Genomic DNA, 17162 nt, shown 5'->3' with positions numbered 1-17162 from the left:
TCTTTTTATGTATGGTCCATCTACAGCTCCTACTTAATGCTGCAACTTCATCCAAGACTGGGCTTTATGTGTCTAAAACTCCATCATTGATGGTGTGAGCGCATTTTCTCCGTTGCATTTTGCAGGGCAAGTTCACAGTTGAGACTTTCTGCTATCCCCCTTATGCTGATATTGCACACCCTTGCAGTAAAGAGCACATGAAAGAGATAGGGTGCCTCTGTGAACTAGGTCAAGGGGTTGGAGGGAGAGACTGATTCTCCAAACTTATCATTGTAGATAACAAGAGTGAAACTAAAGCCTGCTTTTACAGCGAAGAATAGACAGATCCAATTATTTTTACAGCATCTTCCCGTAATTTTCACTGACATATTATGAGCGCATTCTTAGCAATTTCCTAATATGTACATCTTTGGCACGCCCACATTTTTCTCCTTACGAAATACTGCTGTGGCGAATAGTTGTGTGTTTGTACAACTTTGTCAGTTCAAATCCAATGCACCAGACAAGATCATACATAGAACCCAAATACTTTATTGAGAGTGTTCCGTATTCCGCCCTGGGAGGTTTGGCAGACAGGGAAATCCACAAAGAGGCTTATGAGCAATCAATCCGGGGCTAAAGAGCAAAACTGAAAACAACAGTCACTCACACCTCGGCTCTAACCGTACAACAGGGAGCAACCCAGAGAATTTGGCACATTCTTCAGGTAAGAGCTGTCTTTCTGTTCTGTTATTAATACTTGTGGAATCCCTATAACCAGCCAAGGTTATACTTTTGTAGTCAGGGTAGATAGGGGCAGTGCTGAAACATTGTGAACCTACATGCGAGAAGTTAAATATTTTAACGATTTACACTCAGCAGGAGCTGTTGATGTCTCAGCGGCGCCAGCATTGACAGAGGGGTGGAGGCACTAACCTACAAAGAGTCAGGGAGACAATCAGGGTTTAGTCATTCAGACACCTGGTTGGAACTGTCTGGATTATAGAAGAGCTGTCACTATGCTGAAGTTAAGTATGTTTATACATGGAAGTGAGAGCAATGACGAGATGGAGCAAATGCATGATGTAAGGAGATAGTAGGAGGGGTGACCAAAAGCTGTGGTAGAGGTTATTTTTTTAAAGAGGGTCTTAATGGAGAAGAAAGTGGAGAGGGTGAGAGAAGGAATTCCAGAGCTTAGGTTGTTGAAGGCACAGCTGCCTATGGTGAGGTGAAGGGAGGGGCCAGTGTCAGAGAAACAGAGGGGTCGATTTTAACTGGGCGGGTGGGGGACTGGAACATTTGAAAGCTCGCAAGGCCCAGCTGATTTTAACAACCGGGCCTCATTTACATTTGATTGGCTGGCTGGCTGGCAGGCAGGCAATTTGCGTCGGCAGCAGGCCACCAGCCTACCTAAACCACTCAGTTTACGTCGGGAATCCCAGGACACTATTTAAAGGGTGACTGCAGTTCTTACAGCGAGGTTGCACCTACTCAATCCAAACCCTGCTTTTGGCTTCTGCAATCTCTGTTTCTAGAGATGGCTGAAAAGAGGGATAAGCCTGCCTCCAGGTTTTTTGATGCCTCCCTAGAGGTGCTGCTTGCAACATTGAGAGCCAGGAGGGAAATGCTGTTCCCACAAAGTAGTAAGATAAAGTCCAAAAGCCTGATTGGAGGTAGCAGAGGAAGTTAGCAGCAGGAGCATCACCCCAAGGCCCTGGATATATTAACACAAGAGATTCAATAGCATCACTAGATCAGGAACGTTCAGTACATCTCCTCCCTTCCCCATCACTAGATCAGGAATGTTCAGTACATCTCCTCCCTTCCCCATCACTAGATCAGGAATGTTCAGTACATCTCCTCCCTTCCCCATCACTAGATCAGGAACGTTCAGTACATCTCCTCCCTTCCCCATCACTAGATCAGGAACGTTCAGTACATCTCCTCCCTTCCCCATCACTAGATCAGGAACGTTCAGTACATCTCCCTTCCCCATCACTAGATCAGGAACGTTCAGTACATCTCCTCCCTTCCCCATCACTAGATCAGGAACGTTCAGTACATCTCCTCCCTTCCCCATCACTAGATCAGGAACGTTCAGTACATCTCCTCCCTTCCCCATCACTAGATCAGGAACGTTCAGTACATCTCCTCCCTTCCCCATCACTAGATCAGGAATGTTCAGTACATCTCCTCCCTTCCCCATCACTAGATCAGGAACGTTCAGTACATCTCCTCCCTTCCCCATCACTAGATCAGGAATGTTCAGTACATCTCCTCCCTTCCCCATCACTAGATCAGGAACGTTCAGTACATCTCCTCCCTTCCCCATCACTAGATCAGGAATGTTCAGTACATCTCCTTCCTTCCCCATCTCTTGCACTGCACCTGTTCGCAGTCCCTCTCCTCACTCCTTCACCATTCAGACCAATCACCACCCTTTTGTTTCCCACACCACCAATCACAAGATCTTCCGTTACCTCATACAGTCGCTCTTGTGCCTCAAGCATTTTTCTTTTAATGGCCGGACCCCAGAGGTCCGCATTTCTGTCCCACTCAGCAGAGCGAGGAGAGGACAGCACCTCCAGCGAGTCATCTCCTGGGCTGTCAATACCACCAGTACCTGCTCCTTCTCACTTGTGCTGTATGTTTCACCAGGTGCAGGCCTGTCTGACTTGCGATCTATGCCTCCTGGGGTGCCAATGCCTGTGCTAGTGCTTGGGAAAAGTGCATCGAGTGTGTTTTATTGTACTGCATAGTGTCTGGGAAATGGGCTCAAGTAGAGCAAGGACAGGCTACTGATGAACGGCTAGGAGAGCATTAGGATAATCGAGTCTGTGTGTGACAAAGATGGTTTCAGCAGCAGATAGGCGGAGTTTAGAGTAGAGTTGGCAATGCTACAGAGGTGGGAGTAGGCAGTCTTTGCGATGGAGAGCATATAAGATCAGAAGCTCAGCTTGGGTCAAATAGGATGCAGACTTTGTCAACAGTCTGGTTCAGTTTGAGACAGTGGTTGGGCACAGGAATGAAATTGGTGGCGATGGTACGGACTTTGTTGGGGAGGGGCGAAGACAATGGCTTTGGTCTTCCCAGTGTTTAGTTGGAGGATATTGCAGCTCATTCAAGACTGGATGTTGGACAAGCAGTCTGGCAGCAATGAGGAAGTGGAAGGGCTGAGAGATGTAGTGCAGAGGTAGAGGTGGTGCACGTATGGAAGCTGACCCCATGTCAGTGGATGATGCTGCTATGGGGCAGCATATAGATGAGGCAGAGAGCCAAGGATAGATCCTTGGGAAACTCTGGAAATAATGGTGCTGCGGCAGGAAGAAAAGCCATTGCAGGAGATGCTCTGGCTATGCTCGGATAGGTAAGAGTGGAACCAAGTGGAGGCAGTCCCACTGAGCTGGAGATTGGAGGAGTGGTGTTTGAGGATGATGTGGTCTACTGCCTTGAACACTGCAAAGAGATCTAGGAGGAACAGCAGAGATAATTGCACCATGGTCACAGTCACAAAGAATTTCAACAGCAACAACTTGCCTTTATATAGCGTTGTTAACATAGAAACAAGTCATAAGGCCCTTCACAATAATGTAATCAAAAAAAATGGATGCTGAGCCAAGGAAGGAAATATTAGGAGGGGTGACCAACAGCTTGGTCAAAGAGGTAGGTTTTAAGGAGGGTCTTAAAGAAGGAGAGGAAGGTGGCGAGGTAGAGAAATATAGGGAGTTAATTCCAGAACGTTGGTTCTAGGAGGCTGAAGGCATGGCCACCAATGGCGGGGAGAAGGGAGTGGGGGGAAGCTCAGCCTGGAGTTGAATAGGGTGCTGAGGTTGTGACTATTCTAATTCAGCCTGAGACGAGTCTGGGGTAGGGGATGGAATCGATGGCAAGGGTGCGGAGTTTGTGGCAAGGGCTTAAGACAATGGCTTCGGTCTGCCCAATGTTTAACTGGAGGAAACTATGGCTCATCGAAGATTGGATGTTGGACAAGCAGTCTGACAACACAGAGACAGTGGAGGGTTGGAGAGAGGTGGTGCTGACGTAGAACTGGGTGTCATCAGCGTGCATGTGGACACCAAATCTGCGGATGATGTAGCCATGTAGCATGTAGATGTGAAAGAGGAGGTGGCTAACGATAGATCTAAGAATATATGTCTGGAACTCAGCCTGCAGCAGGTGGCATAGTGTGGCCTCTGTCTCTGAAGTGAAGTGGAAGTGCTGGAAACAGGTTTCCTGTGACATTTATAAGTAGGAATGCCATAGTCTGTAAACATGGGTCTTTGGGTATTAACAACAGTGGATATATCGCCTGAGGTGTTTATTGTTGGCCCTGAAAATGTTGTTCCCTCATGAATTTGTCCTCTTTTTCCAATTTGTGCAACACTATGGGAACAGCCAATGGGATTCCAATTCTTCCAATTTGTTAACTGCAGCTAATACCACAGCCATAATTGTCAAGCCTCTGGAGAGGATCATGTTAGCAAACCAGGGGTATGAAGGAAAGGGAAAAAGTAGAGAGAAATAAAAGAAGTCAAGATATTCAATGCACAAGGAGAGAAATGCTCACTTCAAAAAAATTAAACTTCAACATTTGTTGAAATAACAGAACCTTGCTTTAAGAGACATCAAAGCAGGCCAGGCCCATTTTTCTTCTTGCATCCATTTTATAAGGATATGGTTTGTGCTGGGTGTGGAGTCTTGCCTGGAGTTGTGACATTCAGTGAGGAACTTGATTTGCATAAAGTTTTGAATAAATGAGCTTTGCACTTGCCTTAATCATAGCCTCCTTGCAAGCCCCAAAATTGAACTGCACAAAATTAGTTGCCCTGCAAATCGGGTGTTTGAGGTCATGCCACTGCTGGAATCTTGGAAAATCAGGGATCATGTGTACATAATTCTACAAGCTCCAAATTAACAGGAAACTGCATAAACTTTATTTGATCCTCGATCAACTATTGCTTGTATACTCAATAGTTGTTTCTGTTTGTGAAAGGATTATACCAGAGTATTATATAAGTTGATTGCATAGCTGACGATCCAATTGTTGTTGAATAGCAAAGGGTGTGTGATTTCAGGAGTGGTATAACACAATATACATCTGACTCTGAAGTTTCAAAATTGTGGGAAAGTAATTGGTACAAATGAACATAGGAAAGTTCAAGGTTGTATTTTACAGAAAATATATTAGTGCTCGTGGGTGGAGCACTAAATGTTGTGCACACTGATACATTTGCATTCTAAACCACTAAGTCATGTAGATAATTCTGCTTAAATTAACAGGCTTTATTCTATCATCTGCTGTTTGCTGATCTTTTAGCAGGTCATACCTTATGCTGACATTATCCATAGTTCTGTGACATGCCCAGTGTGTGCTCTTTTCTGTTATTTACCTGTTATAGTCTTGAATGCCTACTCTTCTGCATAATAGTTCATGTTTCTAACAAGCCATGTTTCTGCTAATGTTCTGTTTTTTTTTTAATTACAGTGTTTTGAGAGGTTAACATTCACATTAGAATCTAATTGATAAAGGCTGCTTCAATTATAGCAGAGAGAATTGTATCAGCAGACATTCTCTCATCTTTAACCCAGCTACTAATCCTAACTTTATAAGAGCACTCCGAACTGGACTAGTATTTTTATTTCTATTTTCCGCACCAGGCTTCTTTGATTGAGCTAGCTGATTTGTTGGTAGCATTTTAATAGACCTGGTGGGGATGTATTGAAACTCAAGGTTAATTGTTAACTTTAAATCTGAGATTGATAGATTTTTGTTAACCAAAGGTATTAAGGGATATGGGGCTAGGTCACAGATCAGCCATGATCTCTTTGAATGGCAGAACAGGCTCGATGCTGAAAGCCTACTCCTTTCACTATAAGGATAGCCCTGACCATAGGCACGAAGTCACACATTGCCTTGAACTTCGAATGTTACCCTAGCTCCTTTCGCCACTTCAGTGAAGTCAATGCCTGAACTTCAAGTATAGCCATTCGGCCACTTGCAGTGATGTCAATCGCAATTGCTAGGCACTACCTTAGTCTAGATGCAAGCCATCAACAATAAGGCTATTACATCAACATAAAAGTGGCTGTTTCACCTCTTACAGTGGCTGTATTCCAAAGGTGCAAGGCTTCATCAATAGATGTGACCATATGGACTTCTTGCACCCTTACAATGGCGTTTGTAAATAGGAAAGACCTTCAATCCAACAGCGTGCACGATGTATTGAGCATCATGTAGATAGATGCCAGGTAGTGTGGAAGCTGCTACAATGCAATTATTCTTTAGCAGTTTACAATTTCACCATTATTTCAAGGCAGTTTCGATCCAGGTGGTTGCTTAGCAATCAGGGATACCCTATCGAGCTGTGGCTGAAGGCATCAGCATAGAATCCAATAACTGCAGCAGAAATAAAATATAATGATGCTCATGGCTGCACAAATAGAGCCGACAGTAGGACTGCTCAAACTGCCCTATGTTGATAGACCTGTTGGGCTGAATGGCCTGCTTCTGTAAATACTATGTAAAGATTTAGCTATCTGGATCGGTTTGGGGGAGCATGCAGCTGTACAGTTCTGAACAGGTCTCCAAAATTATAAAATATTGCGCTGCATTCAGTAAATGGCTATCAGAAGAGAACTCACCATGCAGCAGGGCAAAAAGGAGGGTCAGGCAGCTGTTAAGGATGAAGGGGACAAAGAGACTGAGACTAGGAGTTGCCATGTCCACTGGAGCACCATCATAGCCAGCAAATGTGTCAATGTTTAGTAGAGAACCAAGTGAAGTGACTGACTGCTGGATGTCCCCAAGGTTTGCCTGGGACAGTGTAGCTTGTTATTTCTTTCAACAGGTTAGAAGATGTTCCTGTAACTGCAGGCATAACCCCTCCTACTGTGGTGGCTGTCTGGGCCTGTTCACTTTCTGGCTGTGTGTGGGTTATTTGAATGGGCTGCCTGGGTGGCATGAATGGTCCCTCTTCCATGCCTACTTTTGCCGTACCCCTGGTGCTGGGAATTCCTTCAGCATGTCCCGTCATCTGCATGGAAGCGGATCTTTCGGGTCAGAGTCCTATCCAGATGTTTCACCAGCATAATGAACCCAGACAGAACCAAATCATAGATATCAGAGCACAGTCTCTATATCATTAGTAATGCCAGTTATGAGAGAAATCTTAGCTGTACTAGGGACCTTGGTTAAATGGACTTCCCTGCAGATGCCACCTGTTCCAGGGTGGACTACGCTCTGTGAAGCAATCAAATATCGCTTCACAGATATGAGAAATAGACTCCTCCGAAGTGACCATCATACTTTGCAGTTTTCTTTACAGACTGTCAAAGGACTCTATAAATTGATGATATTTAGAAAGCAGCCTTCTTTTATTGGCAGGTCCTGGATGACACCAATCCCAGAGCTCATAATCTGAGGGTAGCCAGGAGCTGGTCTCCTTACCAACTTCTTCCTGATTCTCAGCTACCACTTGCACTTATTCCTCCTCACTCAAGCTGTGCATTTCATCCAGTGCCCCTTATGCTAACTCTAAATCTTTCTCAGAATGGGCTGGTGCTTGCTGCTGGGCTACATAGAGTCTACAGCACAGAAACAGGCCATTCAGTTCAACTTGTCTATGGTGGTGCTTATGCTCCACCCGAGCCTCCTCCTACCCCTCTTCATCTAATACTATCAGCATATCCTTCTATTTCTTTCTCCCTCATATATTGCATATATATAAAAATTAATTAGAAAAGGGAATAGTGTGAGAGGACTGGCAGACAACTAATGTTGTTCTTATATTTAAAAAGGGAAATCGAACAAATTCAGGGAATTATAGATCAGTTAGCTTAAAGTCGGTGGTAGGAAAGATAATAGAATCTTTACTCAAAATGTAATAGAAAAACATCTAAAAAAGAAAATATAATGAAGAATAGTCAGCATGGATTTCAGAAGGGAAAGTCGTACTTGATCAACCTCAATGAATTCTTTGAATAGTGCTCTAAGATGTTTTTTACATCTACCAGAGCAGGCAGGGGAGCCCTCAGCTCAACGTCCTGTCTGAAAGACAGCATCTCCAACAGTACAGCAGTCCTTCAGTACTGCACTGAAGTGTCAGCCTAGATTGTATGCTCAAGTGGCCAGTGTGAGGCTCAAACCCATGATGTATTACTGACAAGGAAGAATGTTACCACTGAGCCAAGACTAACACTCCTGATAGTACATTTCTGCAGCCAACACATTCAACGCTATGATGTTGCGGAGCCTGGCAAATTACCTGTTGTCAGAACGCTTGAAAAATTTAGGGACAAAAAATTACAAGAATGGGTACTTGATGTAGGTTGCTTACCTGCATGCCCCTCTCTAATGTGCTCAGCATATGTCGAAGCTGTGCGTTTTCTGTAATTTTGTCAGCAGGTCGTTAAATACAGAGATAAATAGGCATTCTTCCATCTTTTTGTAAAGGAAGAATTCCCTTCCCACCACCCATGTTCTTGTGTTTGTGGCAAAATTCTTTAAGTGTGCATTGTGGAGTGCACATGAATCACTGTCACTCTTTGAGAAAGGAACAATTAATTATCTTTATAAAACTTGCCAGTGCGATTCCATTATTGTATTTAATATAAATCTGTGACTTTCACAACTTTATCCTTGCAGCATCTTTCACTTTCAGTCTTACTTCTTAATATTTTTGCAAATTTTTTTTTAGACTCTTGGAATTGTTTTTGTCGTTTCACTTGGAAGTTTGTGACCTGTAAACCCAGAGTATGCACTGAGTGTGGCTGATCTTTTCTGCTCAGTCACTTAGTATAAAAGTCACAGTACTGTTCTTGTAATCCCTCAACCCTCATTGGTAGTGGGGGAGGGGTAGTTTAAACCTTAAGTCAAGTCCCAAAAACACAAATTTGTGTAGATGGCCCTAATAGTTCTTATAGTGTTATCTGATCACACATCATTGTGCTTGTCCTCCAGCATATCTACCTGACATTATTAGAAGTAAAAGTTCAGTCTAATGAATCTACTGGAGTTCTTTGAGAAGGCAATTAATGCTATATTTGCTTGCATTCAGAAAAACAATTGTCAACTTTTCCTGACAATTTACAGCCTGTTAACTAAACCGTGGGAACACGCTGTTTTGAAACACACATTTCCTGAGAATGAAATTTTGTTAGTGGGAATGGAAAAATATCAGTCCATCATAATTGGCTGGAAATTGCTCGTAAAATAATGGTGAGCCTAACAGCGCTCACTGTTATTAATGGGCCAATCGAAGAGCAAGTTCCAGTGACCGCACGTGCGCAGTCAAACGCAGAATTTGGGCACTTGCTCGTCCTGATTCCCTGCTGATCTGACAGCTTCGTGTTAAAGAAATATCACAGGCAGGAATCAATGGACCAACGCGAACTTGCTCTCCTGCTCAGCTGGAAACTAACTAATGTTGCCAGAAAAAAATTGAGTTATAGCAGATCTGAACTAACTTTTAACAGCGTGGTAAGGTATTAATGACTGCCAAACAACCTCTCTGGCACTGAAAATTATCTTTTAAAAATGTGAAGTCTCATAACTCCCAATCTTAATAAATGTAAGGAATCTTACAACACCAGGTTATAGTCCAACAGTTTTATTTGAAAATCACAAGCTTTCGGAGGCTTTCTCCTTCGTCAGTTCACCTGACGAAGGAGAAAGCCTCCGAAAGCTTGTGATTTTCAAATAAAACTGTTGGACTATAACCTGGTGTTGTAAGATTCCTTACATTTGTCAACCCCAGTGCATCACCGGCATCTCCACATCATGGCTCCAATCTTAATAGTTTTTGGACATTTAAAAAAAAAATTAATTTAAAATTTTTGTTTTTTTACTTTTTCTTTCTGCGTCTTTTATCTCAGTCTTTTAATCTTACCCTTTCTTTATTTCACTTTCTCTATCTGATTTTATAGTACATTTACTAATTTATCTGACACTTCCTGGTACCTAGTCTGCGCGGTTCGTGAATGAGCTTCACTTCCTGGTTCTCACAGCGTGGCTTGCTTCAAGCTGTTGGTGATGGGGACATAGTGATCCTTTCCTCCTCTCACAGCTCAGAGAAGCCCGGGAGTACTTCTTGCAGCTTTCAATTAAAGCAAGTTGGCGCCCAGAAGCCTGCAAAAAGTTTGTGGGTGAATTAGTTACTTACGAGCAACGGGCGATGTGTGTTTGCGGCTCAGCCTAATTTCCGGCCCAATATGCCTGTAATAGTGATGCTTTAGCGCTTCACAAGTATCTAATCAATCACTTAACTAGTTGAAAAGCTCATTGATCCAGCTGTACAATGTGCAGAATTTGGATCCATAACCCTGAAATATTGGCCCCATTTTGCTGTGAGCAGCGAACGAATGGCGTTAGACTCTCTATGGGGATTTGCATGGCAAGTTACTGTAAATTAGAGAGCTCCAAACAAGCAGCCCCCTCTACAGGGCATCTGGGAACTATGTGAACAGGACAAGCAGCTGCGTATCTCCCAATCAGGTTGCAGAATCGTTAATGAGCCGCACAGAGTCTGAACCAGGAAGTGTGAGTTAGTATAGTGAATTCAATGTCAAATCAGGCACAGAAAGAGAAATAATGAGAGGGAAAGAAAGATTGGATTAAGAGAGACAGAAAGAAAAAGTAAAAAAAAATGTTACTTAAATTTTTGTTAAATCTCCAACAATAATTAAAAGCTGAAGGAATGAGACCCCACACTTTTAAAAGTTAATTTTCAGTGCCAGAGAGTTTGGCAGTAATTATGACATATCAAACCGTTAAAAGGGTACTTAGACTGGAATCGACATGCCCTAACTTTTTGTGGAGAGTGTAGTCCCTATCTACGACTTCAGTACAGGAACGTCACGCCGTTCAATATATTTGAATGGGGAGCCAGACAGCGAGATGTTGTTTTCCTGCAGCTTATGGAGGGGCAGCACATCAGACAGCAAGTTCCGGATTTTCGCAGTTGCTGTGCGATTTGCACATAAATAACGGTGGCCTCACTGTTATTTTCACAGCAAAATCCTGCCCATTGAATTTTAAAATGCGTGGATATTTGTATCGGCATCTAGTGATGACAATGAAATAGATTTTTTGTACAATATAAGAAACAATTTCTAATTTTAGTGTTTTCCCCAGCAGTGGGAATCATAGTAAGTGATTGCAAGAGATCAGCATGTATCCAGCTGCCATTTTAAACAAGATAACCGAGGTTAGAAGAGTCAGTGGTCATACTCACTGAACTCTACAAGTGCTATACTTTACAAGAATCATATTTATGGTAGAACAGGAAATTGAATAATAAATGATTGGAAGATTCATTTACAGTGCCAGTAGATCCTATTGTTTACGTGTGAATGTACTAGAATGGATTACACACATCATAAAAGAATCGAGTCCTAATTAGGCAATTACCTGGGCGTATCATACAAAATGCTTTTTATTACACACAGTGTCAGTGTTGTTCCTGGTTTTAAATGTAATTTTCTAAGTTACTTTTGTGTTTTCAGTTTCTCATCATTCCCTATATAGTCACTGGGACATGTTTGCATACATTCTGGGCTTCTTGTTAATCTGGTTTCTGTGCTGGTGGATGCGAGACAAACTTAAAATTGAAAAGCTCTCAGACAAGTATGTGTTCATCACTGGGTGTGATACTGGCTTTGGAAATTTGGCTGCAAAAGTCCTTGATATTGGTGGATTTCGAGTACTTGCTGGGTGCCTGACTGAGGAAGGAGCTCAAGACTTAAAGAAGGAAACCTCAAGCAGGTTGAAAACAATCCCGTTGGATATTACAAAATCAGATAACATCGAGAATGCAACTGACCAGATCAAGGTGGAGGTGGGAAATAGTGGTAAGTGCAATGCAAAAGATTCCTGTAGCTACTTACTAGTAAGATTTTTAAAAAGTAATATATACATCTACTTTTCATACATATTTAGTATAATATAATATTTGCTGGATAATGAAAAAGTTACAATTTATAAAAAAATAATTAATTGGAGGATAATTGGAAGAAAAACATATAATATATTTTAAAAGTTTTGAATTTGTGCATACTTCCTGTTAGTGTCCCACTTACGTTCTGTAACACTTTCCTGTCGTGCCTATTTCCATCGCACTTTTCTGCCAGTCCTAAATTATACATGTCTATACTTACCTTTTGATTAAGTCCTACCAGCTCCAAATTTTCGTTCCCAAGGTAATTAATGCTATGCATGACAGCACCTCCTGCCTGAGGCTTACTAAAACGAGGCCGCTAACCTTTTCCAGCTTCCTCCAGAATCTTCTTTTGAGTTTACTTTTAAATTTTTAAATATATTTTAATTTTTTTATCAATTCCCTTTCAAATTAAGAAGTTTCCATGGTCCCGTTGGAGTGTCTCCTGACGATGGGCCTGTAGCCATGGCTGAACCAGCCCCGTTCCTGCGATCATTATTAACCTGTTGTCTGGCCAGAACTCTTCCACTTACTCCAACCCAAAGAAAGGGAGAGAAACAGAAAAGGAGAATGAAGGAGACCGAGGCTGGAGAGAGAGAAGCAGAAAAGGCAAGAGAGAGAAGCAGAAAATGAATGAGAGAGAGAGAAAAGGCAAACAAGGGCAGAGAAGTAGAACAAGGGAAGGAGGTGAGAGAGACAAATGCTGAGAAATGAAGAAATACAGGGAGAGACAGAGACAGAGCGCAAAAGGAAAGATACAGAAAGAGAGACAAATAAAGATAAAAGGGCTGATTTTAACCATACTCGCCCGTGCAACTTACCCGCTCTGATTCCGCTGCATTCCTGCGGGTTGTGATCTTGACCTGCTCTTCTAAGCAAGTGCAAGGGACACCTGCCGGAAGGCAGCGGGGTCCTTTTAAATTTCCAAATAGGGGCCCGATGATGTCGTTGGGCCATTGTGGGGAGAGAGAGAGAACAAGAGCAAGTGAGAGACAGGGGGTCGATTTTAACTGTTTGTGCTGGCCAGGAAAGGTGTAGTAGATGGTTGACCGCTGGTCTTACATCCTGCCCGATTGATTTTTCAATTGAAGTTAATGAAAAGGAAAATCAGGCAGGGTCTAAGACAGGCAACCAACCTGCTACTGCCTGTTTCCTGCTCGGCAGGGATGGTTAATATCCACCTCAAGAAGTGTGAGAGAATGAATGAGAGAGTGAGGGATTGTCATCTGTTGTGACCCAATCCTGTATTTCAGCCTCCCTACCCATACTTTCTTGCCATGCTGCCTGACCTGTTCCTGGTCACCACTCCACCCAGCTCACCACATTCTCCTTGGGCTGCCTCACCCCAATGTTTAGACCCAGTTAACTCTTCCCCACATCCTGAGACTCCCCTTCCAGTGTTATGAGGCGTTGGGACTCCCTTTCCAGTGCTAGCAGACCTTGGGACTCCCTCCTCAATGCTTCCAGTCCCTGAGGCCTCTTTCCATCCTCCTGTGGATCTCTTTTTTTTTTGTGGCTGCAGATTGACGTCATTGGGGCCCGACTACAATTTTAACCAGAGGCTTGCGTGGGGAAGCCATTGTGTCTTTCCCCTCCTCAGGCCAACCTGGCAGAAAGAGGAGCCAGTTCCAGAAAGGTAAGTGGATTTAATGTTTTTTAGTTTCCTTGCAGGCCAGGAAGAGCAGGAGTGCTCCTTCAGACCCAAAAGGAAACCTTGGGCTGCCCCTGCCCCTTCTCCAATGGTGAGATCTTCCCGACCCCTACCCCCTCCTCCCTACCACTTACCTGAGTGCCAGGGACTGTTCCTTCAGATCGCCAGCGGTGCCCTCCTACCGCCTGCCGCCCATTCTCACTGCTTATATCCATTCTCCTGACTCATGGCTGTGGTTCTGGCCATTCAGAACCTCACAAGTGATCACAGTTCATGCGTGAGCCTGGATAGTGAGTGTCAGCAATTTGCTTAGTCATGTGGACAATAGAGGACCCAACCCTGTCTTTATCGTGCATCCACAAAAAAGATAATAGCTGAGATTTTCCAATCGAGTTAAGTCGGCTCCCCAGTGTAATTTGAGTGGGAAGTGCAATGGGAGCTGGCCTGCTAGCCCTGCTCACCCTCATTGCCCCTGGGATTTCCTGCAACAAGTGACAGGGGAATGTACAATACACCTGCCTATACATGGACAGACTGATTGCAGTAATATGGAAATGATGGAAATATATCTACTGATGTATTTTCTGTCATTTGCACCATAACAATGCTGGATATCTGTTCATGCTTACTGCCCAGCATTGCTATCACAGGTGGATAGGGTGGTGAAGAAGGCATTCGGCATGCTTGGTTTCATTGGTCAGAACATTGAATACAGGAGTTGGGATGTCTTGTTGAAGTTGTACAAGACATTAGCAAGGCCACACTTGGAATACTGTGTACAGTTCTGGTCACCCTATTATAGAAAGGATATTATTAGACTAGAAAGAGTGCAGAAAAGATTTACTAGGATGCTACCGGGACTTGATGGTTTGACTTATAGGGAGAGGTTGGATAGACTGAGACTTTTTTCCCTGGAGAGTAGGAGGTTAAGGGGTGATCTTATAGAAGTCTATAAAATAATGAGGGGCATAGATAAGGTAGATAGTCAAAATCTTTTCCCAAAGGTAGGGGAGTCTATAACGAGGGGGCATAGATTTAAGGTGAGAGGGGAGAGATACAAAAGGGTCCAGAGGGGCAATTTTTTCACTCAAAGGGTGGTGAGTGTCTGGAACGAGCTGCCAGAGGCAGTAGTAGAGGCAGGTACAATTTTGTCTTTTAAAAAGCATTTGGACAGTTACATGGGTAAGATGGGTATAGAGGGATATGGGCCAAGTGCAGGCAATTGGGACTAGCTTAGTGGTATAAACTGGGCGACATGGACATGTTGGGCCGATTGGCCTGTTTCCATGTTGTAAACTTCTATGATTCTATGATTCTATGGATGGTAAAGGGGCATTTAAATTTCAATGCTCCAAAATCCTATGCAGTTGATCACCGAGTCATTGATTGCATAAATTTAGGGGCCAATCAGTTTACACTGGCAGCACTGTCTCCCATAGCAAATATCTGCCCCTACTCCAGGCAGACTCCCCAGCAAATGACGCCAAGGCTGGAAACTCATCCAGTATCAGGGGTGCACCTTCGTGGCAGGTGGAAGTCCAACAACATTAAATATTTGCCACAATTCCACAAATGTGGAATATCTAGGCTAAGAATTTTTAGGAAATGCTAATGGGCCCAATAATCCCATCACTTTTTGTTCACTTACACTTCCAGTAGGGGTTGTTGGATAATGGCCAGGAGTGTGAATCTTCCCTTCTTCCCTATTCCACTGATACTGAGACCTGTAGCACCCTACTTTCCATCCCAAGCTCAGATCAACTAACCCAGCACAGACACAATAAACATTACTGTATCTACTCATAGTCAGTTCAGCCCCATATTATTTTTATACTGAACCTTAATTAAGGGATTATTAATATCATAATTATTCAATTTTTTTATTTATGTAGATAAGTGTTTTATTCACAGGCATAAACTATAAATTAAACTAATTTTCTGTCATGCCTCTGTGAAGCACATGGGGACATTTTTCTAAGTTAAAGGTGTTATATAAGTATAAGTTATTGTTATATATGTACAGTTGTCCTAATTTGTTCCTGCAGGTCTTTGGGGCTTGATAAACAATGCTGGAATATCTGGAATACTCTGTCCCATAGACTGGTTAAGAATTGAACATTTCAGAAAACCTATTGAGGTTAATTTATTAGGACCTATTGAAGTGACATTAAAATTGCTACCTCTGATTAAAAAAGCCAGAGGAAGAATAGTGAACGTAAGCAGTGTGCTTGGTCGATTAGCTCTGAGTGGCGGAGGATACTTTCCATCGAAGTTTGGAATGGAAGCTTTCAATGACAGTTTAAGGTGAGGACACCATGACTGTTTAAGGCACTTAAACGACAGTGCATCATGAAAATAACAAACATCAAATACATATAGACTAAGGTGCAGATATAATGCCTTATTTACAACAATACAAAAAGGTTATGTGTGCGTATTGACATGAAAGTAGCAGCATAACTCAGGAGTCACACTGAAGCCAAATGAGGTTAGACCCTCTTCAAGACGCCACCTGGCATCAGTTTGAGTTCACACTGGGTGTAGTAAGACTCCAGTAAAGGCACACTTTAAAAATGCCCTGATGGAACATCGAGAACTTTCAATACTTTGTATGGAACATTTTTAGTGTTAGAAAGTGAGTATTTCTGTCCACGTAAAACAGTAGCCACCTGTAAAGTGTATATGCAGAATTGCTTTGCTTCTGACTCAGTATCACCTGTAGCACTTTTCATGCAGCAGTATAGCTTCCAGTCTCCTGACTACACATCACATCACACAGATACCAGTTTCTGATTGATAGCTGCAGGCCAGGTTTTATTTAATACCCATATTGCAGATGCGATCTAATATATTTGGCTCAGTGGTACTACTGAAGGTTGTGGGTTTAAAGCCTTACTCCAGAGACTTATCATAGTATCATAGTAGGTACAGCACACGAGGAAACCATTCGGACCATCGTGCCTGTGCTGGCTCTTTGAAAGAGCTACCCAATTAGTCCCATTCCACTGCTCTTTCCCTACAGACCTGTAATTTTTTTTCCCTTCAAGTATTTATCCAGTTCCCTTTTGAAAGTTACTATTGAATCTGCTTCCACCACCCTTTCAGGCAGTGTATTCCAGATCACAACAACTCGCTGCATAAAAAAGTTTCCTCATGTCGCCTCTGGCTCTTTTGCCGATCACCTTAAATCTGTGTTTTCTGGTTACCAACCCTTCTGCCACTGGTAACAGTTTTTCCTTATTTACTCTGTCAAAAACATTCATAACTAAAGTCCCTCATCCCTCCTCCCTGGTACTATTCTACTAAATCTGTTCTGCACCCTTTCTAAGGCCTTGATATCCTTCCTAAAGTATGTGCCCAGAATTGAACACAATACTCCAGCTGAGGCCTAACCAGTATTTTATAGAGGTTTAGCATAACTTCATTGCTTTTGTACTCTAAACCTCTATTAGTAAAACCCAGGATCTCATATGCTTTTTTAACAGCCTTCTCAACTTGTCCTGCCACCTTCAAAGATTTGTGTATGTGCACCCCCAAGTCTCTCTGTTCCTGTACACCCTTCAAAATTGTACCATTTAGTTTATATTGCCTCTCCTCAT

General features: G+C 42.8%; 1 protein-coding gene across 1 annotated transcript; it reads left to right on the top strand.

Moving 5' to 3' along the window:
* The first annotated feature begins 508 nt into the window (after positions 1–508).
* Positions 509–15871, top strand: LOC137309144 (dehydrogenase/reductase SDR family member 9-like). Its single transcript, XM_067977438.1, has 3 exons — positions 509–706; positions 11482–11826; positions 15609–15871. The coding sequence occupies exons 2-3, from the start codon at positions 11514–11516 to the stop codon at positions 15869–15871; spliced, it is 576 nt and encodes a 191-aa protein (XP_067833539.1). The 5' UTR covers positions 509–706; positions 11482–11513.
* Positions 15872–17162: the final 1291 nt, after the last annotated feature.

This window comes from Heptranchias perlo, unplaced genomic scaffold (assembly GCF_035084215.1).
Source record: "Heptranchias perlo isolate sHepPer1 unplaced genomic scaffold, sHepPer1.hap1 HAP1_SCAFFOLD_1496, whole genome shotgun sequence".
Classification (NCBI taxonomy): Eukaryota; Metazoa; Chordata; class Chondrichthyes; order Hexanchiformes; family Hexanchidae; genus Heptranchias; species Heptranchias perlo.
This window is presented reverse-complemented; position numbering and strand designations above follow the sequence as displayed.